The sequence below is a fragment of the Hyaena hyaena genome, unplaced genomic scaffold (assembly GCF_003009895.1).
Source record: "Hyaena hyaena isolate Hyena2069 unplaced genomic scaffold, ASM300989v1 scaffold_894, whole genome shotgun sequence".
Taxonomy (NCBI): Eukaryota; Metazoa; Chordata; class Mammalia; order Carnivora; family Hyaenidae; genus Hyaena; species Hyaena hyaena.
Window position 1 is genome coordinate 273,817 of NW_024081526.1, and position 26,011 is coordinate 299,827.

General features: G+C 38.6%; 1 protein-coding gene across 4 annotated transcripts in view; it reads left to right on the top strand.

The window, feature by feature from the left end:
• Positions 1 to 290: 290 nt before the first annotated feature.
• The window catches only part of ERICH2 (glutamate rich 2), a 33,800-nt gene continuing 8,079 nt past the window's right edge, over positions 291 to 26,011 (top strand). For 2 of the 4 annotated variants that reach the window (XM_039220469.1, XM_039220470.1), the window contains exons 1-7: positions 291 to 1,073; positions 1,189 to 1,234; positions 9,119 to 9,167; positions 9,398 to 9,431; positions 11,592 to 11,687; positions 13,734 to 13,882; positions 17,397 to 17,584. In XM_039220469.1, the coding sequence (XP_039076400.1) occupies positions 532 to 1,073; positions 1,189 to 1,234; positions 9,119 to 9,167; positions 9,398 to 9,431; positions 11,592 to 11,687; positions 13,734 to 13,882; positions 17,397 to 17,584 (1,104 nt within the window). In that variant the 5' untranslated portion in view covers positions 291 to 531. Of the gene's footprint in view, positions 1,074 to 1,188; positions 1,235 to 9,118; positions 9,168 to 9,397; positions 9,432 to 11,591; positions 11,688 to 13,733; positions 13,883 to 14,686; positions 14,744 to 17,396; positions 17,585 to 26,011 lie in introns of those variants that run through there. The other 2 variants (XM_039220471.1, XM_039220472.1) reach the window with 2 other exon arrangements.

The window sequence follows — 26,011 nt, forward strand, 5'->3', positions numbered from 1 at the left end:
CACATTCCCAAAAAGGCACCTAACCCCAGAGGTTAGTTAGGGATTTATACTGCATATCATGTGGCTACTTAGTGAAATTTGAATCCAGATTTGATTCCAACAAACCCTGTCGCCTAGCAACAAATCGATCCTAGAGACTTCCCGATCCCAAATAAAGAAAAGTAACCAATTCCTTCCTGGAAGCCTAGCTAGACGCACAATTAGAATTTTCTAATAGAAATGCGACCCCACCCTCTTTTGTGACCAAAGCAGTTATTTAAGCTGTAAAGCCTCCCATTGGCCAAGTTCAACTTCACATCCCAGGACGTGGTCCCCGTTGGTGGGAGAAGAGGGTCCCTGTTTTAATCACTTGAATCTGATTTCTGGGGAATCAAGACCCCCGGGAAACTAGTATTTTCTTGGGCGACCTCAGGTTGGAGACCAAGTCCTGCAGGCGACATTTGTTCGCGACATCTAGAGATAACCCTTTCTCCAAACTCAAGACTTCTTATATCCACACTCCCGTTTTCCCTCTCCCCGCCAAGAATAGCTATGGACAACGACATTCCAATACCGTTTTCTGCAGTTCTCAGAGTAAAGAGTGCACGTCCGGACGTGCGTTCGAGACCACATGCACCCGGTTCGCAGCGCGGCGGAACCGCTCGACAATGCAAACCCCGGGTGTCCCGCCCCGCCTCCATTGCGAGTCCCAGAGTTTGCTCCGCCCACGCCCCGCCCCCGCCCTGCCCCTCAACCCCGCCCTATGCTCGCTCTGCCCCTCTGCCGCGTCCAGGACTTTCTCAGCTTCCTTCACCTGGCCTCGCAGGACCTCCCCCGGCCCGTGCCCGCCACAGCTCCCCGGGCGCGGCCCGCCTCCTCCGCGGCCCTCAGCTGCTCCCCCAGCTCGCCCCGCCCTCGCCCCTCTCCTTCCGCTTTCCAGAGCGGCTCCCAGAGCTCGCGCCGCGTGGGGTCTCGTCTCCTTGGCGACGACGCAGTGTGTTCAGCTCCTGGCTCACGGCACCGCGCGATCCCCGAGCTGTGCTGGCCTTCGGTGTCCGCCCTGAGGACGGGCGGTGTGAGAGAACCACGGACAGGTAGGAGACACCACGGGTGCCCTCTCCCCGCCCTCGCGTGCAGTGGGACCCGGCCCTGGCCTCCCACTCCCCCAGGCGCCGTTCCTGAACGCACCAACTTCTCTGCCCCCTGCAGGTTCGGGCTTTGGGGCTCCACGGCTGCCGAGGCGGCGCTCGGAAAGGTAGGAGAAGCGGAGCTGGCGGTGCACCTTGCACTTGCCTTCCTCCTTTGGCCGTAGTCAGGCACTCGGGAAGGGATATAGTGTTTGTGTCTACATGGGTGTGATTGAATACTGGGGTATTCAATGGGGGTGTACACCACCATTCTCTGACCTGCCCATTACCGTGCGCCAAGGGCCCCCTCCCCTCCCAGAAAACCATGAAAATGGCCTCATTGCATCGCAGAGCTTCCAGCTACTTCGTTTGATCCTCTCCCCCCCTTTAAAACAAACAAACCTTTTTTCTTTTACCTGTTTTTTTTTCCTTTTTTTATTTTTTTTATTTTTTGGGGAAACAGCTTAATGGCCAGGAGCCAGCATTCACTGTACTTAAGAGTCATCACTAGACACAACTTGCCCAGCCATAAAAAAATTCTTGTGAAATTTGGACAAATCGTTGAAGCTCCCTGGACCTTGTTTTCATCTTCTGTAAAATGAGGGGCTTGGACAGTGAATCACTTCTAAGGTCCAGTCTTCTGCCTTCTGTGAGGTGATGAAATTGACTTGAGATTTGCAAAATTAAGATGTGTGGCCTTTGATATGAAAAAGACTCTGCACTGTGCCCTTATGGCACTTAAATTAACGTGTGGCATAATTATACATTTGTAGTTTGACTTGCTAGAGGGCATAGGTGAATTACACCAATTTGTTCATACCCCCCAAGAGACTCCTGGAAATTGTTTTCTAAAAATAAATCTGAAAAAGACACTGAAAATGTCATTTGTTTCATTCTCTTAAAACCAAATGCAGTGATCCCCAGATCCACCTTAATTTTTTTTATTTTTACTCTCAAGAAAGATTTTTCCAGAGGTGAATTCCAGCACCTTTGTAGGGATTCCACTGCACTACAGAATTCTAGAGCTTCCTACCCTCACCACCCCCATTTGAGCTAAATGTTCAGTGTTTTCTCCTGCTTCTTTGCTCAATCCAGTCTCACACGTGAAAGAGTTTAGACCTGGCTTTCTTAGAATTTACTGTCAGCACTGTCCTTGCTAGGTGGTAGGTGTAGTAATAATGGTAATAGGAGGAGGAAGTTGTAGTAATTATAATCATAAGAGGAGATAGGTGCTCTTATTTGTTGTTAACTATATTAATCCTCATTATAACTCTAGGAGGTAGGTAGTATTTTTGTCCTCATTTTACCGTTGAGGAAAGTGAATCCTAGAGAGATTAAGGAACTGGCTAGGTTCACACAATTTGCTGAGGTTTGAACACAAGCAATCTGACTCCAGAGTCTGGGCTCCAAGGTCCACATTATGCTGTAAAGAAAAGATATAAAATATATGTGTAATCACTTTTAAATTAGAATGTAAATGATAGATGATCATTAAAACCTTTTTTTATATACACTTGAAGCTATGCAGTGGAGATTGTCCTTGCATCCTATTCTCTAGGCTTCTCTAGGATGGAGGATGGTGCTTAATCAGCTGTCTCCTCATCGCAGTTGAAGGGCCTGAGCATGTGGCTACTTCTTAATTCATCCTTTGCCTATTAGAATACTAGGTGGCTTATAAAAACAAATAGCCCAAAAGGAAAAAATAATTGCATAAAGATGATGGAGGAAAATGTGTTTGTGTGTGTGTGTGTCTTCCGATATTACAAGAGAAACCTAAAAGGAGAATTTTGTGAAAGGTGAATTTTGAATGCTGGTAACTCAGTGTATAAAAGGTTTTTTGAGGGGCGCCTGGGTGGCTTAGTCGGTTGAGCGTCCGACTTTCGCTTAGGTCATGATCTCACAGTTCGTGGGTTCGAGCCCCACGTCGGGCTCTGTGCTGACTGCCAGCTCAGAGCCTGGAGCCTGTTTCAGTCTGTGACTCCCTCTCTCTCTGACCCTCCCCTGCTTGCGCTGTCTCTCTCTCTGNTGTTTCAGTCTGTGACTCCCTCTCTCTCTGACCCTCCCCTGCTTGCGCTGTCTCTCTCTCTGTCTCTCTCCTAGAAATAAATAAAACATTAAAAATTAAAAAAAAAAAAAGGTTTTTTGAAACCTACAGAATCCAAATGAAACCTCTTTGCTGGTTAGTGAACACTTACCTAGAGGTGTAAGGGAATCAGATGTTTTATATTCTTTTAAAATTTTTTATTTAAAAATTTTTTTAAATGTTTATTTCTGAGAAAGAGAGAGACAGCGTGAGCAGGGGAGGGTCAGAGAGAGGGAGACAGAATTTGAAAGAGACTCCAGGCTCTGAGCTAGCTGTCAGCACAGAGCCTGACGCGGGGCTCGAACCCACAAACCACGAGATCATGACCTGAGCCGAAATTGGACGCTTAACCGACTAAGCCACCCAGGCGCCCCTATGTTCTTTGTTTAGTACAAAGTCTATATTCTATACATATCTTAAATTGAACCAATCACATTTCAGGTGTTCAACAACCACATATGTCTAGTGACTACCAAATTGGATCACAACGTTCTAGTTTAAAACTTTCTTTTCTTTTGCTTTCTTCCTTCCTATTCAACAAATATTTATGGGCACAGTTTATGAGGTGCTTGAGTTTTTCAGTTCTTTGTAGCCAAAAAAACTAGCTGAACCAATTGGGCCTTTGAGTGGAGTTTTTATTGAGAGAGTCAGTTTTTCCATAAATGCTACAACAGCACCACATAAAACTCATGTGTTGCACCATGTGTAGAAAATCTGTCTGCAAGGAGAGAGAAGAATGAAACGCACCTGCAGGGAGAAGCTGAGATGAACAAGGGAAAAACCCCATGCCCCTCCTTGAACACAGCTGTATCCACCATTCCTACTTCCACAAGACTTGGGTATTTAACTCTTGGATTCTATGAGCCAACACTTTTCTTCTTTTGCCTAAGCTAACTTGAACATGGTTTCTGTAACTTGCAACCAAGAATCCAGACTAATATAGTTAAAATGCTAAGCACTAAACCCTTTCTTTAAGAAACGAGCCCATCATGACCTCCATCCTGACCCCAAAGTACATTTTAATTTACAAAATAAACAATATTTCTTAACATATATAATCACATAATTATGGCTTTATAAACCACTTTGTCATGTACGTTTTATATATTAACTGGGTACATTTATCTTCTGATTAGTACTACTCATCTTTTAGTCATTCAGTATTTTTCTTTCTTTTTTAAAAAATTTTTAATGTTTATTTTTATTTTATTTTGTCTTTTTGAGAGAGAGACAGAGTAAGTTGGGGGAGGGGCAGAGAGAGAGGGAGACACAGAATCTGAAGCCTGCTCCAGGCTCTGAGCTGTCAGCACAGAGCCTGATGCGGGGCTTGAACTCATGAACAACGAGATCATGATCTGAGCCAAAGGTGGATGCTTAACCGACTGGAGCCACCCCAGTGTCCCCCACCTGCTTCTTAAATGTTGGTATTTGTCAGGATTCTATCCTTGGCCTAGTCTTATTCTACATGGGCTAGGCCATCCATTCCCACTTTTTCACAGCTATCCTATAAATCATCTTTTGTCTTCAGTTCTAACTCTTTAACAGAATGGAACATCACTTGATTTCAGATGATCTACAGACATCTCCAGCTCAGGATTTCCCCCAAATAAACTCATTATCCCTGCTCCCCCAAATGTCCCTCCTCTCGTACCCACACCCTAGTTATCCATACACTTCTTTTCTTCTCCCTCACTTCTATGCCTAGTGACCCTCAGTTTTACCTCTCTTTTGGTCCCAAGTATATCTTCATGGCTTTGTACATAATCCTTTTGTCCTCTGGACTAGGATTTGGCAAATTTTTTCTGTAAAGGGCCAGATAATATGTATTATAGGCTTTGTAGGCCAGATAGTCTTTGTTGAAACCATTCAGCTTTGCCATTGTACTCTGAAAGCTGCCATTGACAATGTACAAACAAGCATGTCTGTTCCAAAAATATTTCATTTGTAAGAGTAGGCAATGAGTCATATTTGGCCCATGAGCTGTAGTTTGCCAGCCCCTGATGACTGCAGTAGCCTTTTAAATGATTTCTCCACCTCCTTCTCTCTCCAGTTTACTCTCCACAGAATTTCTGTTCTAAGATAGTTCTAATCATATGATTATGCTTCAAAACCTTGGTTTGCTTTCCATTGCTTACTGTTTAAAACCCCAAACCCTTAGCATGTGATAATTAATGACTTTTAAACTTTGCTCCCACATATATATCCAACTTCATCGATTGCCATTTTCTAAGACACTGCTTGACTGTTCTTCCCCTTCTGTTGACTGCCTACTTGACTAAGGAAATGTCACCTTCATTGTGAAGCCTGACTCTTGCTTCCTATAGCAGGTAGAACAAAGCCATGATCTAGGGATATTTGTAGGAATCATAATACCTGAGGGAATATAGCAAACCTGGAGGACATGCCTCAGAACTGGATTCTGCAACTGAAAGTTGTTTGAGAATAGTTCTATTGACTAGACTCTTCCTTTGTCTTTCCAATTCAGTCTCCACTGCCTGCTGACTTTCCTTGGGTATCTCCCATCCATGAGCTCAAAAGAAGGGATTTGATTGATCCTGTTTGGGCATTATGGAAAATTACATTAGCAGGAAGCATTTAATACAGTACTTTGAAGCTTGGTCTGTCCTTTATGTAGAAAAGTTAGTAGTTGTTTCCCCTATAAAATTCTGAGCTTCTCTTGTATCCATAGAGCTTATCACAGACTTATTTGTGTTAAGACACATAGTAGGTATTCATCAAATATTTGTTGTAAATAGACATTGAGTATTGGGACATGATATAGACATGGAAATTGGGAACTGTCATAACTGTGTTGTTCCCTTTACCACTAGACTGTTGAAAGACATCAGAAGAGTCTCCCTATGTTCCAAAAGCCAGAGGGTATATACTTGGTAAAGACTCAAATCTGATTAATTGAATGTTGTGATGTTAACATTAACCATATATAATAGTGATGAATATACAAAGTGTGCATGTGTATACCATTCTTTCTGGATATTATGATCTCAGTTTGACTAAGGGCCACTGGGCAGAGAATTTAGGTGGCACAAAAGCCAACATACCGCTTACATACCTGTAAGAGGCAAATAAACAGAGATTAAAATGGCATTGTAAATTTTTTAAATTGCTTTTTAAAAAATAGATATACATTTATTTTGTTCAAAGTTCAAGAGATACAAATGGAGGCGCCAGGGTGGCTCAGTCGGTTAAGCGTCTGACTTTGGCTCAGGTCATGATCTCATGGTTCTTGGTTTCAAGCCCCATGTCAGGCTCTGTGCTGACTGCCAGCTCAGAGCCTGGAGCCTGTTTCAGTCTGTGACTCCCTCTCTCTCTGACCCTCCCCTGCTCACGCTGTCTCTCTCTCTCAGAAATAAATATAATATTAAAAAAGAGAGAGAGATAAAGATACAAATGGACATAAAGTAAAAGTCTCTCTCCCACCCCAGTCCTGCAGTCATCTCTTTTTCCTCCTCAGAGTCAACCATTATTGTGTTTCTTTTCCTACAATGGCTGGACCTCATTCGTCTCAGCTTAAGTCACTGCTTTAACTCTACCCATGTTCTCAATTACTCTTTTTCCCTGGAGTCATTGATCTTTCTAAGCAAGTATCATTACTTTGGGGCTTAGGTGATTTTTTAAAATTAATTAATTAAAAGCCCTCAGAACTAGTCTGCTTGTCTCAATCACAGTAAAACCTTATCTTTGTTTCCCTAAGCAATCTTAACCAGTCCCATAGGACATCTTTGCAGTTTTTTTCTTTAGATAAAACATCAAGCTGTTTGTACAGCATCCCTCCTATTAATCATCCTGTTAAATCCATACAATGATCCAATGAAGTTGGCACCATTGTGATTCCTATTTTACAGACAGAGGAACTGAGGCCTAAAGAAATGAAGTAACCTACTAAAGCTTACATGGAAAGTGGTAGAACTGGGCTGTGAATCCAGTCTCTTTCACTAAAGAACCCCAACTCTTGACTATTACTCTATACTGCCCTCCACCCCATAGAATTCAATTTTATGAAAGCAGATTAAATGAACATTTCCTAGATAAAGATAAATCCAGACCTAGCAGAGCCTGGGTTTCCATCAAGGCCTGGGATCTGCCCACCCTAGGTTTTTCTTTTACCAGGTAAAAACGGGAAAATTGTATACACTGATGTTTCATCCAGGTAAAGGGTAGAATGTAGCAATTTGGAGAGAAGGGCTCTAAATATAAAGATGATGTCTACCCAGATATATGGGCTTCCACAGAATTGTGGAAATCTGTAGAGAGTACTTCTCAGGACAGATCATCTTGGATTTCTTTTGTAAAGATCTCATTTGGTTCCTTATTGCATTGTTTCAGCTTTTGAGCTCTCCTGCCCTGGAGAAGTAGGGCATTTATGCTAGAGGTTGGTCTTCTACAACTCTTTTTCCCAAAAAGATGCCTTGCTTTTCAGCTCTCTCTAAATTTCTCAGAGGGATAATCAGATGAATAATATATATAATGTGTGACTTGATCAGAATTCCCCAAAAAACAAAGCCTGAGGCAAAAGTTTATGTACTAATGCTTAATCCAGAGTGCAGATTAGTACAGAGTGCAAATCATTTCGAGGCAGACAGATTTAAAAAGAGAAAAACTTAATATAAACTAGGAGCTTCTCTTTTGTTGTCCACAGTTTTGGCCCTGAATTTTGTATTCCAGAAATCCTTAGTAGGTACTACTAGTAATAATATTTGAAGTCTTGCTTGGGATGTAGGGACAAGTACTGGGGAAAGAGAGGGCAAGTGAATTGTTATTTATGAAAAATTTAAGTGTGGCCTCTCTCATACTTAAAGCAAAAAACCAAAACCCTTAAAAGTTGGTTTATCTCTTTACAATTAAAATTAAATTTTTCCAAATATGTAAAGGGCTAAGTTATAGGAAAATCTACTTAGGGTAACCTAAGAAAGGTAAACATTCACAGAGAAAACATTATAAGTACTAATAAATACATAGGGGAACCTAAAGATAATAATTGTATTTTAAAATGTATCTTTGGCTAAAATCAAAGGTTAATTTCTAAATGTATTTGTTGAAATAATATTTTATTTAAAATACTCTTCAAATACCATGGAAAAGTTTCTTATTCTGGCTTAAATATACTGTATGAAGGATTTTTTCATAACATAGATGAACTGGAATGTGGCAGATAGTTTGGTGTGTATATTGTTTTATTTTGTTAAAGTAGGGGAGAAAAGCAGTGTTGTAAACATGAGCCAAGCTGAATTTATAATTTCTAGGCTCAGCTCAGTAGGAAGAGAGAGTCCTTAGCCTCCTGTTGATTGTATTTGGATCTGGATCTAGAGTGAGTCCAAGTTACATAAAACCAAAACAGTAACAGAGAATTGGAGACTTATTTAATACATCAGTTTTCTTAACGCGCAGTATTATTCCTATAGCTCTTTTTACATAAACTCCAAGATGAAATGGGGAGAAGGGGAAGTGTTAATTTCTCTAGACTTTTTTAACCCAATTTCATAATCCAAAAGAACAAAGTTTTTCAGTTAGGATGTAAGTAATACTACTAAACATACACACACACACACACACGCACACACGCACACATACACACACACAATATTTAATACCCTTCTGACAGAGTTCTGCATTGTTTTATTTATAGTCTAAATTTATACAGCATTTAAAGACTTGGGAAGTTTTAATATTTTGGGGTTTTGAGGAATTAAGACAGATGTAAAGTTAAGACTATATAAACTATTTTTAGGATACTTTAGATCTCTTTTACCATCAGTTTATATGGTTTTTGAATAATTGACTTTAGTGTAAAGTTACATTTTAGCCTAGATAATAGAAATGTTTATATAAAAGCTACATAAATGATTCCAAATACCTCAAACTAAAATATTAATGATAATGCTAGTTTTTATTTCTGCTTCTATTTTAGGAACCAAAGTATAGACAGAACGGCAGATTGCTAGTGTTTGATCCAAAGGGTAAATGATTTATTACTTAAAAAGAATATGTTTCATCACCATTTTATCCTAAATATTAAGAAGATAGTCATTGGATTGATTGAATGTGATTGAAGTCTTAGCAATTAAATCCTTTAGTATATTGTCTGTCATTCAAAAACTGCTTAGGTTTATTTATCAATCAGGAATTCTGTTAGGAACATCACTACAGATAAAATTCTGAGTTGTGTTTTTCTTTTCTTCTCTTTCAGCAAAAGTGATTGAGCCAAATGAAGCAATGTCAGAGTAAGATGTCTCCAGTTGTGCAGCTGATCTATCACATGCCTTTTAAGCAATTAGAACTAGATAATGCAATCATTTGTCACCCAATTAAATTTGAAAGGCCAGAAATGCATGGATTAGCACTTTAGCTTTTGCTTCGGTTAAAGCAGTTGCTACTTTAGATAAAAGGACATTTAAAATGAAAAATGAATTTTGATAAAAGTACAGAGGTATAGATAATATTCACTTCCACTTTTTAAATGCTTAAATACCAAGTAATCTGTATTTTACTTATATAATTTCCATTACTCATTCCTGTTTCCTCTTGGTATTTGCTCATTTCTTTCAGGATATCCCTTTAAATTAACATTTACTCTAAAATTAAAGATTCTTTATTTACTATGAGATGAATCATTACTATTAAATAAGGGAAACTAATCACCCCAAGTAGCTGAAGGGGCTGGTGTTATAAAGAATCATGGTCCAGTTTTAGTATAGTAGCTACATATTCAGTATTTGCTTTGTTTAAGGCACCGATTCTGATAATTCTTTTTTTTTTTTAATGTTTTATTTATTTCTAGGAGAGAGAGAGAGAGACAGCGTGAGCAGGGGAGGGTCAGAGAGAGAGGGAGTCACAGACTGAAACAGGCTCCAGGCTCTGAGCTGGCAGTCAGCACAGAGCCCGACGCAGGGCACGAACCATGAGATCATGACCTAAGCGAAAGTCAGATGCTTAACCGACTAAGCCACCCAGGCGCCCTGATTCTGATAATTCTTAAAAGCCCTTCCTGATATGATGACCTCTTCCCTCCTGAAAAAAAATTCTATTTTTTATCCCATGAAAATTGCACTTTGAAAATTGATTGTAAAACACATATCAACAAATTGGTAGAGTGGTGCCAAATTGATATTATTTTGGTTTATTCTGAGTATAACTGGCTGGGAAATTTTTCACCTTATGCAATGTATATTTTAATCTTCATACTGTCAAAGTTAAAAATGAAAATTACAGTTTACCTTGGATTTTGTTGCAAATTATATTTTAAATACATGTGTTTATATTAAAGAGAAATAGTGGGGTTGCCTGGGTGGCTCAGTCAGTTAAGTGTCTGACTCTTTGATTTCAGCTCAGGTCATGATCTCATGGTTTGTGTGTTCAAGTCCATGTCAGTAGCCTGCTATCAACACAGAGCCTGCTTGAGATTCTCTCTCTCCCACTGTCTCACTGCCCCTCTCCCACTCGTTCTCTCTGTCTCTCAAAATAAACAATAAAAAAAATTTTAAGAGAGTGTGTAATGGATCAAAGACAGAGAATCTATTTTTATTTCAGATTGTTATAGACAACCAGAAAAAATAAATGCCACATTACATATGTCCTCCTCCTCCTCCCCTCTTCCTCCTCCTCCTCCCCTCTTCCTCCTCTTCTTTGTTTTCCTCCTCTTCCTCCTTTTTCTACTTCTCCTCCCCGTTTCTTCCTTCCCTCTTCCTCCACCTCCTTCCCTCTTCCTCCTCCTCTTCTATCAAGTGAAGTAGTGAGAGTGGATTTGCCTTAATCTTCTGATTGATTCTTTAATCTGGTCTGAGGCACAAGGAGTATGTAGATTTATAAAACCAGGAGTTTCAAGCTTCTCTGCATGCAAAGCCCACGTTTATTATTTCCTCTTTTCCCCATGGATCCTGTGTATGAAAGGTTTTGTCTACCCAACAAATTGAACTAAATTAACAATAAAGTTATTTCAGCAATAAAAATAAAATATACCTTTAATGCTAGATGAAATTTTATAGATTTTGAACCTTTGATCTGTTGGGCTTTGAGTCAAGCTTAAAGATAAGGGGAAGGGGTGGCACTTGGGTGGCTCAATCAGTTGAGCATCTGACTCTTGATTTCTGTTCAGGCCATGATGTCAGGGTTGTAGGACAGAGCCTCGCATCAGGCTCCACACTGAACTTAGAGCCTGCTTAAAATTATCTCTTCCTCTTTCTCAGCTCTTCCCCTGTTCACTCTCTCTCTTTCTGCCTCTCTCAAAAAAGAAAAAAAAATTGGGGAAATGGCTGAAGTAAATCCATAGCATTCAATTCTTTGAGGTTGAAAAATTGTGTCTATAGGTTTTCCATAATCATATGTTTTATCCCTCCTAACATGAATGATACATTATTTACTTATTTCTGTTTTTATACTTTAAGTAAATGCCTCTTTGGACTCAGATCAAGATTGGCAAGCAAACTTTGTACCTCACCAACACAAGTCTCTCTAAATGTAGCTAGGACAATCTCAGAAAAGTAAGTCTTAATCAATTATGGTTTTAGGCCCATGTTCGACAAATATAAATAAGTTTAAAACCTAAACTTTCTGAAAAAATTATTAATTCCACAGGACCATTTCATAAATATGCCCAAAGCTGTTAACATACTAAGGAACAGTCCTAAAATCTAGGTTATCTACCCTTCAGCATAAATGTTTCAGGAGAATATCTAACTTGACTGACTCCAACCCAAGTAGAAACTAAATTAAATACCTTCCATTTCCAAAGGATATTACATAAAGTAAAAATTTGAATTTTTCAACTGTAACTGTATTTGAATTAAAGAAAACGAATCTTTTAGAGTATACTACTTATCAATTTTTCTTAAATGGTTAGAGGTGTTATTACCAATAAATGTTACTTTCTCAATTGGAAGTCAAAAGTTTATAGTTGAAGAGGAGGTTGGACTTTGAGCCTTTGATTCTTTGAAATTACATATGAAAAAGACTATAGAAGGTGAGCAGAAAAGGAATTCATATTTTACTGTTAAAATGATGATTTTTACCAATTTTCATGTGTATTTTTATGGCATGTTCACTTCTTCCAAATAGTAATATCCCATTTAATATCAGGTCATTGAGAATGTTGGCTTCCTCCATGTTATGTCATTAAGGTTGTTAGAGGCATTTGCTATTATTAAAATGCCTAGAACTATACCAGATAAATTCCCTTCCTAGGGATATAACTTAGTGAATATGCAAGTACCATATTTCATAGACTGTAAAGCATACATATTTTCTTCATATTTTAAGAACTCTTAAAATTGATTACATATTACACTTAAACTTGGCATTGGTTTTTCTTTTTTAAATAACATTATGTCTTATAATAAATAGATGTTATCTTAGATTCTGTGAAACACTGATTCATGAAGGGGGGAGGCAGTAAAGCTCTTTTATTTAGATTAGTTATTAGAGCATATAAATTTTAATAATCACTTGTGGCAACCTTTGGCATAATGGGAATCTAATCAGACTAGAAATTAAATACTTAACTGATTTCTCAACTTTTTATATATAGAGTTTCTTCTTGGATACTTTCTTTCACAATTAGAAAATCAAGAAAGTCAGAAGCAGAACAAATGTAAATCAACTTTGCATTTTTCATTACCAGAGAGGGGTTTTGCTTTAAAAGCATATATTGAGGAAGTGAAGATTCTATTCCCTCCCATAGTGTTAAGAATATAATAAGGTGTCCAGCCTGTTTGCTAAATCACGGTACACAAGATCACTGACTTAACTGTACTCATGTTCTGGATTCACATGTCAGTGGGGAAAAAGAGCCACCGTAACTTTGGAGGAAAAATACCTCACGTCTTTTTATATCTTGACACACAAAGCAGAAGTTTATTTTTTTTTTTAAATCTTGGTAAAGGAGATGCATTTAAAAAATCTTAAGACCCCAGAAAACAAACTTGGGATTACTTTTCCACCAGCATAAGTACCTATCTGTAAACAAAGCATACCATGCAAGAATCTTCTATCTTAATGCATTATTTTTGACATGAAGTTTCAGCCTTAAAGGCTGAAAGAGAAAATTAACCCACTTCTATTTCAGCTACTCAATGAAAAGGCAGGTTAGTTTATGTTATGATCAAGGGTTGATCTTAGTGTTGGACTCTATGAGTGTTGCATTTAGCAATGGTAAGAATTGATTGATAAACCTAGAAAAAACCCAAGGCTAGTGTTCCTAGTTTTATTCCAATGTGTTGTAATGATGTGCCAAAGACACTCATATAATTGAGTGCTTGTATGCTCTATGTTAAAGAACTCTGAAAAGATTTTTATAATCATTACACAATGACAAATGCTAGGTAGAAGTAAAATAATTATCAATAAAAATTATTTTAAATGTTCTTCCACAAAGACGATATTACATTTTAACTATTTACTTTATTGTTGATATATTCTGTTTGCATTGTGTGTGTGTGCGCATGTATGCGCGTGGATATGAACCCATATGAAGCTTCAAGCAGAACTGTGACCTAGGAAATTATTTTTTCACTATTTATTTTAACATTTAGGAGGGAAGTCCCTTCAAAAAATATTGAAAAACTAGCCTCTTTAAGGAATACTGAAAATAGAGCATCTTCAAACAGTATTGAAAATAAAGATACAGAAATAAATCTACAGTCTAAACTATGGTCATCTTCCTTCTTAAAGGAAGGCACAGGTAAGAACATTTGTTTTATGTGAGTAAATGCAGCTTCTCTTTGAGCCCTCTTCCATAACTTGGGATTCTGACAACTCTGTATGTCTGGAGCAAGTCAGAGGAACGTGTACTATAATTTTTGAAATTTGTATATCAGATGATTCTGATAAACAGATATGGCAACCATGCTATACATTATATAAAATGATAATGATGAGGTATTAAATTTTAGAATGAATTAAAATACCAATGAAAGCATTAACTCCCATTCATTAAACAATGATTTATTGATTTCCAGGACTGTTTTAGAAGCTGTGGATACAGGGGTGCCTGGGTGGCTCAGTCGGTTAAATGTCCGACTTCAGCTCAGGTCATGATCTTGAGCCCCGTGTTGGGCTCTGTGCTGACAGCTCAGAGCCTGGAGCCTGTCTTCGGTTTCTGTGTGTGTCTCTCTCTCTGACCCTCCCCTGCTCACACTGTCTCTATCTCTCTCTCAGAAATAAATTTTTAAAAATTAAAAAAAAAATGTTTAAAACGAAGCTGTAGATACAATAGTTGGCAAATAGGCAAGGTCCTTGCCTTTATAGAACTTACGTTCTAGTGGGAGATAGTCAACTATTAAAAATAAATAATAAACAACAGAAAAATAAGGAAGGCAGTGACAGGTTGTGGTGGGTGCTATAATGTAAATAAATGGCTCAGTGTTTGTGAATTAAATGAGACAGTTCCTGTGACGTCTCACAGTTCACATGAAGTCCTTAATTCCTGATTATGACCTTCCCCTGATGACATCAGTATAATGAGTCTGTGAATAGGCTGGGTACCCACTGGAAGATCAAGGTGGCTGTGAGCTGATGGAGACAATTAATGAAAAAGAAGCAGGTAGATGACCTAAAGAGCCCAGCCATCCTGCTCCTGGAAGGACTGGTATTCCGTTTCAGGATAGCATTTTTTTGTTTAAGCAAGTGTTTGCTTTGGAATATGGAATTTTATCAGCTTTTTGGAGTTTCTGGCCTGCATTGTCTTAACATCGTCATCTCTCGAGCTCTCTGGATTTCTTCATTTTATTTCTGACACAAGTGTTTCTACATGATTTGGAGTAGCTAATAGCCAAACTCCCATCAAGAAAAGCATCTCACAGGACTTCCAGACACTCAAAATCTTACAAGAGGCGAGGTTTCACACAAGTTCGGGTTGAAACTGAAAGACATTGGTAGAGCCAGAGCAGTTGACAAGCTCACTCAGTAGTATTTCCCAGAGAGATAATTTTAGGAAACACATAGTAACTTAAAAAAAAAATTAGTTTAATGATAATACATTTTAATGTATGTTAGAAAAAAATAAGACATGGTTATGAATATGGACTCTGGAGCCAAACTGACTCCCAGATCCACCAGTTAATTAGTGGCATGAAGTTGAGTGGGTTATTTAACCTCTCTGTCTCTCAGTTTCATCTATGAACAGAGTGGATATAGTACACACCTCATTGAGATGTTGAGAGAATTAAATAAGTTAACATAGTAATGTTCAGAAGAGTAATGACATATAATGTTTGTTGGGATTATTTTATTTTTATTCATCCATCAGTTTCATGGATGATAATATTTGTGGTCTGCTAAAACTTATGTTAAAAAATAGATTCAATAAAAATACTGAGTAATTAGTATAGGTGATACTCATATGGCAAAATGGATGCAGATAGTGTAAGAATTGTACTATTGGAAAATGTTCCAGTAGATTGTGTCATGGAGACTTTACTTCAGTATTTCTCTAATCTACCTCCTCTTCTCCATCCCTGTTTTACCAATGCCCTGTCATTAATCATATCTCTTACCTAGACTTTTTAAAGAGACCTATAACCTCTCTCCTTGCTCTTTTTATTTTTTTGGTCTCCCCTCAAATATACTTTCCACCGTCCTTACCAAGTGTTCCTCTAGAAATGCAGATTTGACCATATTTGGTTTCCTACTTAAAATCCATTATTAGTAGGGTTTACTTTTAGGATATAGTCCAAACTCCAAGGCTCCTGGCCCACAAGGCTCCATTAATCTAACTACCCCTCCAGCCACATCTGTCACCATTTTAGTCTCAACCTTGGCCCCTAAGCAGTGTCAAAGTGTCTTGTAGCACATTCTTGTTTCTTTGTTGGCTCATGCTGTCTCCTTCCTTAGAAAAACTAATCCACTCATTCAGACTGGGCAATTTCTGACCACCACATGATCGGCATGGGGCCCTCCTTTGTTCTGTCGTTTACCCAGCACACATCTTTATCTCCGTACTTCCATACTGCTTTATTACTATCTACTATGTTTCTGACTTCCCAGTTAGAGTGTGAATGAGTGCCCTGAGATCAAAAACTCATTTTTGGGTTCGTGGGACTCTACATTAGTGCTGGGCACTGAATGGGTAGTCATTAGTGCTTATTTTTATTTTTCAGTCATCTGCATTTCATAACTATTGTGTTTTGACACTAGAAAAATCATTACTAATGTTATGTAACTTCTGGTTATAGATAGAATACTTCACGTCTCTTTTCTAATTTGTGGTGTGTGTTGAGAAAGAACTTTATTCTCAAGTATCCAAGCAGTGACATGACCTGCCTAAGAATTAGTATTTTCTTCTCAGCCTCTCCAGGCTCCTTATTTCATATTTACCTTCCTATAAGAACAATTTAGGAAATGTATTTCTGGAGGTAGAATAGTATTAATTTCTTTTTTTCTTGAAATAATATTTTACATAAAACCATTTTCTATTTATTAAAATTTTAAACACCAAACAACACTAACATAAGTTCAGTGTTACTGGTTTGGGTTTTTTCCTCTTGGCAGTTTTATTCCTTCTTTTGGAAATGGAAATCAGGTAAGTTCATTGCAGTGCTGTTTAGTCATGAAAAAAAAAAAAAAAACCTCCAGAACAGGGAGCTATATAGTAAATATGTACACCTATTACATTTTAATTTGGGAGGAACCATTTTTTTTTAAATGTTTTATTTATTTCTAGGAGAGAGAGAGAGAGACAGCGTGAGCAGGGGAGGGTCAGAGAGAGAGGGAGTCACAGACTCTGAAACAGGCTCCAGGCTCTGAGCTGGCAGTCAGCACAGAGCCCGACGCGGGGCTCGAACCCACGAACCGCGAGATCATGACCTAAGCGAAAGTCGGACGCCTAACCGACTAAGCCACCCAGGCGCCCCAGGGAGGAACCATTTTTAATTTTTAAACTTTTCAATATTTATTGATTAAATTATGCATTTTCTGGGGTGCCTGGGTGGAGCGTCTGACTCTTGATTTTGGCTCAAGTCATGATCCCAGGGTCACAGGATCTAGCCCTGCATTGGGCTCTGTGGTGAGCATGGAACCTACTTAAGATTCTCTCCCTCTCCCTCGTTCACTCTCTTCCCCCTCCCCCTCCCCCTCTCCCATTCTCCCTCTCTCTTTCTCTCCCTTTGCCCCTTTCCCTGGCTTGCATGCTTGCATTCTCACTCTCTCTCTCTAAAGTAAAAATAAAATTTTTTAAAAATATGCATATTCTATTTTAGGTCAAGTGGGCAAAGATTCAGTCTTTTCAGAGCAGGAGAAAAATAACGAATATTACCTTCAGGATACTGATGATAAGTTATCTGAATCGACAGATGATGATGGTGAAGATGATACCACTGATGATGATAATGATGAAGACCGTAACCGTAATAAGGATACTCATGCCCCATTAGAGTTAATGGCAGAAGTAAGTTTAACTTGTGCATTATAATGTAAAAAGTTAAGAATATTAAAATAACTGTATGTAGTCTTGAAGATTTAAAAAATAGTAAAAAAAAATCCTTGCCCATACACAGATGCTTACGTAGAAGTAAGCATCTCTCACTTGGAAGTAAGAGGTGAGAGAACATTCTGGAAGTGACTTACTCTGGTAAAGGCAGAAACAGGAATAAAAGTTTTGGCACAAAATTCTGCAAGGACTGCTTTAATGGATGCTTTCTACACAGCTGGGCACCATGATAGTTCAAGTTCATGATCTTATAGTTACACTCCACTGTCAATCCCATTCTCTCTCCCTTCCTCTGTCCCTCCGTCTCTCCATATATGTGTATGTGTATAAAATTTCAGATATTTTATCATCTCTAGAAGTTTTATTTAAATATTTTTATATCTATTATTTCTCTCAACATATTCATATTTTACTTTTAAGCATATGACATTTGTAATAGATATTTTAACATGCTTGTCTGCTGTGCTATCGTTTTGTCAATTCTAGGTTGGTTTCTTTTGCATAAGTTTTCTCCAGTATATGGCTCATCTATTTCTGCATCATTGCATGCCTGCAATTTTTTTTTTTATTAAATCATAGACGTTATAAATTTTATGTTCTTTGGTACAAACTTTTGTTTTTTTCCTTTAAATGTTTTTGGACTTTGATCTGGGACATAGCTGAGGTTCTTGGAAGCAGGTTTCTCTTTTTGAGTCTTGCCTTTTAAGCTTTGTTGGGAGGGCCCAGGGTAGCCTGTATATTGTAGGGGCACTACTAAGGCAATGTCCTTATGAGGACTCTTCCCAATACTCTGTATTAAGAGGAGCTTCTGCTCTGGCTGGAGAAAACATGAGCTCTCTTCAGTTCTGGGTGCTTCTTGAGGCAGCTTGCATTCCTATCACCTTCTCTCTTAGATCCACTGTTGCTATATCCCGAGGTTTAGATTGTTGTGTTTTCATTCTTGTTTGTTTCCATTTGTTTTTTTAATTCTTTGATTTCTAAGTTGACCCATTCATTGTTTACTGGCATGTTGTTTAACCTTTATGTATTTATGGATTTTCCTGATTTTTTCTTATGGTTGATTTCTAGTTTCAGAGTTGTAGTCAGAAAAGATGCATGGTATTACTGATCTTTTTGAATTTGTTGAGGCTTGTTTTGTAAAATAATATGTGCTCTATTCTGGAGTATGCTTTATGTGCACTAGAAAAGAGTGTGTATTCCGCCATTTTAATATGGAATGTTATGAATATATATTAAATCCATCTGGCCCAGTGTGTCTTTCAAAGCCACTGTTTCCTTATTGATTTTCTGTTTGGATGATCTGTCCCTCCATGTAAGTGAGGTGTTAAAAAGTCATTTACTATTATTGTATTACTACTATTGATTAGTTCCTTTAAGTTTGTTTTTAACTGTTTCATGTTTTTGGATGCCTTCATGTTGGGTGCATAAATATTTACAAAAACACACAAACACTAATTCAAAGGGATACATGCACCCCTATGTTTATAGCTGCATTATTTACAGTAGCCAAATTATGGATGCAGTCCAAGTGCTCATTGATAGATAATTGCACTACTGGGTATTTGTCCAAAAAATACCAAATAAATATTTTAAATTATTATATCTTCTTACTGGGTTGCCCCCCTTATGATATATAGTGCCCTTCTTTGTCTCTTGTAATAGTCCTTGGTTGTTTTGTTTTTTTTTTTTACAGATAGTTTATTGTCAAGTTGGTTTCCATGCTCATCCCCACAAGTGCCCTCCTCCATGCCCATCTTCCCTCTTCCCCCCCACACCCATCAGTCCTCAGTCTGTTCTCAGCATTCAAGAGTCTCTCATGGTTTGCCTCTCTCCCTCTCCCCTACTATTTCCCCCCTTCTCCTCCCCCATGGTCCTCTGTTAAGTTTCTCCTAATCCTCCTATACGTGCATACATATGGTATTTGTCCTTCTCTGCCTGACTTATTTCACTCAGCATAACATCCTCAAGGTCCATCCATGTTGCTACACATGGCCAGATTTCATTCTTTCTCATTGCCATGTAGTATTCCATGGTATAGATAAACCACATCTTCTTGGTCCATTTGTCCGTTGATGGACACTTAGGCTCTTTCCATGTTTTGGCTATTGTTGAGAGTGCTGCTATGAACACTGGGGTACATGTGCTCCTATGCATCAGCTCTCCTATATCCCTTGGGTAAATTCCTAGCAGTGCTATTGCTGGGTCATAGGGGAGTTCTATTGTTAAGTTTTTGAGGAACCTCCACACTGTTTTCCAGAGGGGCTGCACCCGTTTACATTCCCACCAAGAGTGTGGAGGGTGCCCGTTTCTCCACATCCTCACCAGCATCTAGAGTTCTCTGATTTGCTCATTTTAGCCACTCTGACTGGCATGAGGTGGTATCTCAGTGTGGTTTTGATTTGTATTTCCCTGATGAGGAGGGATGCTGAGCATCGTTTCATGTGTCTGTTGGCCATCTGGATGTCCTCTTTGGGAAAGTGTCTGTTCATATCTTCTACCTGTAATAGTCCTTGTTTTAAAGTCTAGTTTGTTTGCTATAAGTATTGTTACCCCAGCTTTCTTCGGACATCCATATGCATGAGAAATGTTTCACCATCTCTCCACTTTCAGTCTGCAAGTGTCTTTAGGTTTGAAATGAGTCTCTTGTAGGCAGCATGTAGATGGGTTTGTTTTTTTTATCCACTCTGTCACCCTGTGTCTTTTGATTAAAGTGTTTAGTCCATTTACACTCAATGTAATTATTATTTTTTTAATGTTTTATTTATTTCTGAGAGAGAGAGCGTGAGCAGGGGAAGGTCAGAGAGAGAGGGACACACAGAATCTGAAGCAGGCTCCAGGCTCTGAGCTGTCAGCACAGAGCCCGATGTGGGGCTCGAACCCACGAACCATGAGATCATGACCTGAGCCGAAGTCGGACGCTTAACTGACTGAGCCACCCAGGCGCCCCACACTCAGTGTAATTATTAATAGATTTGTATGTATTGCCATTTTTGCTCTTGTTTTATGGTTGTTTTTGTAGTTTTCCTCTAAGCCTTCTCCATGCTCTAATGATTTGTTGGCTTTCTTTAGTGATATACTTGGGTTCCTTTTTCTTTATTCTTTGCATATCCATTAGTGGTTTTTGATTTGTAGTTACCATTAGGTTTGTATATAACATCTTCTGCATATAGCAGTCTATATTATGTTGATAGTCACTTAAAGTTGAACCCATTCTTCTCTCTTCACCATGTTTTAGGTATATGGTGTCATATTTTACATCCTTTTATTTTCTGAATTCCTTGACTGATTTTTTAATAGAAATATTTAGTCTTATTACTTTTGTGTTTCCTACCTTTCATACTCTGACTTCTGCTCTTTCTTTTCCACTCAGAGAATCCCCTTTAACATTTCTTATAGGGCTAGTTTAGTGGTCATGAACCCCTTTAGTTTTTGTTTGTCTGAGAAACCCTTTATCTCATTATATTCTGAATGATAGCCTTGCTGGATAGAGTATTCTTGGCTGCAGGTTTTTCACATTTAGCACTTTGAATATGTCATGCCACTCCCTTCTGACCTACAAAATTTCTGCTGAAAAATCCACTGGTAACCTTTGGGGTTTCCCTTATATGTAACTGTCTTCTTTTCTTTTACTGCTTAAATTTTTTTTTTCTTTATCACTGTTTTCTGCCATTTTGATTCCTATAGTGTGGACCTCCTTTGGTTGATTTTGTTAGGATCTCTGTGCCTCCTATATCTGGGTATCTATTTCTTTCCCCAGATTAGGGAAATTTTCAGCTGTTATTCCTTCTAATAAATTTTTTGCTCACAATTCTCTTTTCTTCTTCTGGGATCCCAATAATGTGATTGTTATTATTCTTGATGGAGTCACTGATTTCCCCAAGTCCAGTCTTGTTTTACATAATTCTTTTTTCTCTCATTTGTTCAGCCTGATTACTTTCCATGACTCTGTCGTCTGGCTCATTCATTTGTTCCTCTGCTTCTTCCAGCCTGCCATTTATTCATCAAGTGTATTTTGATTTTGTTTATTGTGTTCTTTATCTCTGATTGGTTCTTTTTTTATCTCTGTGTTAAGGGTCTCACTGATGTCCTCCACCTTTTTCTCAAGTCCAGTAAATGTCTTTCTGATCATTACTGTTTATTTTCTATCAGAAATATTACTTATATCCATTTTGCTTAGGTCTCTTACTGTGATTTTGTCTGGTTCTTTCATTTGTAATATATTCCTCTGTCTCTTCATTTTGCCTAACTCTCTGTGTCTGTTTCTGTGAGTTAGGAAAGTCAGCTATGGTCTCTTGTAAGTAGTGAGCAGGCTGTGCATTTTTAATTAGGTGGCACTGGTCTTCTTCCACAGGGCACATGCAGCCACTACGGAGACAGAGCTGGCTGTTCCGCAAAACATGAGCAGGCAGGGGGTGCAGTTTTAACAAAGTGCACATCCTCTGTGAGAGGTCAGGAGAGGCACTGCTGGCAAGGTGTGCAGGGGTCTTCTAGGAGAGAGGATCTGCAGCACCAGGACTGAGGCAGGCCTGGCTGGAGGGGGTGGGGTGTGGTGTAAGCAGGGTAGGTAGCGAATGCCAGTATTGTGCTGGTTCCCACTGGTAGTTGTGTGTTTATGATAAGGGGCAGGGGAGGGAAATGGAGCCTGCCAGCTCCTTTGTTCCTGGAGAAGTTCCTCCGCAAGTTCCTGGTTTGGTCACCAACTCTTCCTCCCATATGCCCAAGGCATCTTTCAGACTGTTTCCAAGCTGTATCTCTGAAGGATGTTTGCTGTGCTTTCTCTTTAAGGGTAGGAGCTCCACTTCCTATCACCCTCTGAGCTCTCCCAGAGACAAGGCTGCTGGTTTTTAAAGTTTCAGGCATTGAGTCCCTCCCTCTGGACGTAAGCACTCACAAAATTCAGCCTCTGTGATTTTCAAAGCCAAATGCTGTGGGGATTCCTCTTCCCCTTGCTGGCTCCCTTTATGTGATAGTCTGTTTCTCCCCCATCTGCATCTGTGGATCCCTTCCTCCAGCGGTCAGATCCATGGGATTTAAGTTGCCACTGAATCCTCATCCTTCCTACCCTCTTTGATGTGGCCTCTTTCCTATATTCGGTTGTGGAATTTGTTTGGCCAGTCTTTGGGTCATTATCTGGGTTGTTTGCAGTGATGCAAGTGTTCCCTATGTGTATTTGAGGGGCAAAGTGAGTTTACGGTCCTCCTACTCTGCCATCTTCCCTGGAAGTCCCATCTCTTTATTTTGAATGTCATAAATAATTTAATGTAAAACCAATTTTTTTAAACCTGTCTTCTTACTTTAGCTTGACCTTGCAGTTTTAAGCAATTCTCATGAGAAGTCTTTAGCCAAATATCCACTAGGTGAATTTCTTTTTTTTTTTTTTTTTTAATATTTTTTATTTATTTCTAGGAGAGAGAGAGAGAGAGAGACAGCGTGAGCAGGGGAGGGTCAGAGAGAGAGGGAGTCACAGACTCCGAAACAGGCTCCAGGTTCTGAACTGGCTGTCATCATAGAGCCTGACTCGGGGCTCGAACCCACGAACCGCGAGGTCATGACCCAAGCGAAAGTCAGACGCTTAACCGACTAAGCCACCCAGGCGCCCCCATTAGGTGAATTTCTTAATTTCGCTGCATTTTGAACTGTTAAAAGAAATATATATTTGTTGTTGTTTTTGTTAACAACAAAAATTCGTAGGTGTAAAGTACATTTTGATTTTGATTCCATGATCCTTTTCATTTTCTGAGGCTAGTATTATTAATATAATCCTTCATGAAGTAGACTAGATATTAATTGATATTGAGAAATTTTTGTTAATTTTGTTAGGTGTAATAGCCGTAGTGTCCTTGGGTTTTTACTTTAAAGTGAAATGAGATGATATCTGTAAAAAGTTTTAAAATAATCCAGGCAGAGTGGGGAAAAGAATGTAGTAATATTGATAAAATCAGATTGGCAAAATATTAATTTCTAAAGATGAAAATTGAAAATGTATACTTCTTTTACTGGTTTTCTACTTGTGTATATTTAAATTTTCCATAAAGATTTTAAAAATGTAAATAATAGCTGTATATGATACCTGTCACACTCTCTGACTGTGATCCATTAAACTAAGCATTGAAAATAAAAATAACTACGATAACAAAACTATTTAAAAGTAGAAGGTATTCTTCTGGATGACACTTGAATTACAAATAAAAATGAAAACTAAACTTGCAAACTACTTAGAAAATAGTGATAACCACAACACTAAATATTAAAGCTTTTGGAAAGAGCTTAAGGTTTTGAATATTTCAGTGATGACAATGATGATTAAAAGGGGAATGACAAAAAATGAAATAGTAATGCCTAGGAAAAGAACAAAACAAACATAAGAAAAATGAAAATAATTAAATAAAATTCAAAGTAAAAACCAAATTAATACATCCATTTAAGAGCAGGATATTTGAAAAAAGAATAACCTAGATAAACCACAAGATACGATAATTAAAATGGAAGGAAACCACAAATAGGAATAAAAATGAACAGGTCTTAATAGACAAAATTAGATTTTAAAAATATAACAGGGGCACCTTGGTAGCTCAGTTGGTTAAGCCTCTGACTTCTGCTCAGGTCATTATCTCATGGTTCATGGATTCAAGCCCCATGTTGGGCTCCGTGCTGACAGCTCAGAGCCTGGAGCCTGTTTCAGATTCTGTATCTCCCTTTCTCTCTGCCCCTCCCCTGCTTGCACTATGTCTCTCTCTCTCAAAAATAAACATATGTTTAAAAAAATCTTAAATAATAACAGGATTCTCTTTGATGAGTTTAACAGCATTTGTTAATATGTGAAAAAGTGGGGATTGTGGTGAAAGTAATGACATAGAAAAATCTGCAGAAGTGTTCTCTTTCTGTTAGAAAAATGTAAATATATCTTGAATGCTGAGAACAAACTGAGGACTGATGGGTGTTGAGGGGAGGGAGGCAGATGGTCATGGAGGAGGGCATTTGTGGGGATGAGCACCGGGTGTTATATGGAAACCAACTTGACAAATAAACTATTTGTGAAAAAAAAATGTAAATATAATCATACCTGTGGAAGAAACTAAGAAAATTGGTAGAGAACTTCTTAAAATGGTGCTTGGGTATATATCAGTTGTCTAGAAACATGTGGGAAGTGTCTCTTCTAATACTCCATGCCCTTGTCTCTTGCAGAGGAAGCCTAGTGTACCTAGTGTTCAGAATATATTACACACAAACAAGAATAGTCATCCAAATTTAGGGTTATTTTTAATGGAAGAAGTCTAAAGAAGTTAGAATAGGACATTAGTTTAATAAACTGTAGCCTAAATAAAAAATATATAAGACTATTTAATTTTATGGGGAGAAAATTATCATCATATGTGGTTTATTTTTTAAAAGTTGCTGAGGGCTGCCTGGATGGCTCAGTCAGTTAAGTGACTGACCTTGGCTCAAATAATGATGATCTGGTTTGTGGGATCGACCCCACATCAGGCTCTACACTGACTAGAACCTGCTTGGGATTCTCTTTCTCTCCCTCTCTCTCTCTGTCCCTCCCCCACTTGTGCTTTCTCTCTCAAGATAAACTTTAAAAAAATTTTTTTAATAGTAAAAAAAAAAAAGTTACTGAATAGGGGCATCTGCATGGCTCAGTTGGTTGGGCATCTGACTCTTGATTTCAGCTCAGGTCATGATCCCAAGTGGATCCAGCCCTGCATGGGGCTCTGTGCTGAGCATGGAGCCTGCTTAAGATTCTCTCTTTCTCCCTCCCCCCCTCCCTCCTCCCTCCTACTTACACACATGCTCTCTCTCTCTAAATTAAGCAAAAAAAGTTACTGAATAATCCTAGTTTTTGTGAATGTGTTTATTTATGTAAAAATACTAAAGTGATACAATAGAGATGCTAACAATAAACATTTCTGTATGGTAGAAATATAAATGCTTTTTAATTGGGGACAGAATGTGTTTATTTAGCTTTTAAATTTCCTACATACAAAATATTTATTATTTTGTAACAATAAAAATATAATAACAGTGAAACAAGGAGCGCCTGAGTGGCTTAGTTGGTTAAGCATCCAACTTCAGCTCACGATTCATGAGTTTGAGCCCCACGTTGGGCTCTGGGCTGACAGCTCAGAGCCTGGAGCCTGCTTTGGATTCTGTGTCTCCCTCTCTCTCTGCCCCTCCCCTGTTCATGCTAGGTCTCTCTCTGTCTCTCAAAAATGAGTAAATGTTTAAAAAAATTTTCTTTTGGGGCGCCTGGGTGGCTTAGTCGGTTAAGCGTCCGACTTTCGCTTAGGTCATGATCTCGCGGTTCGTGGGTTCGAGCCCCGCGTCAGGCTCTGTGCTGACAGCTCAGAGTCTGAAGCCTGCTTGGGATTCTGTGTCTCCCTC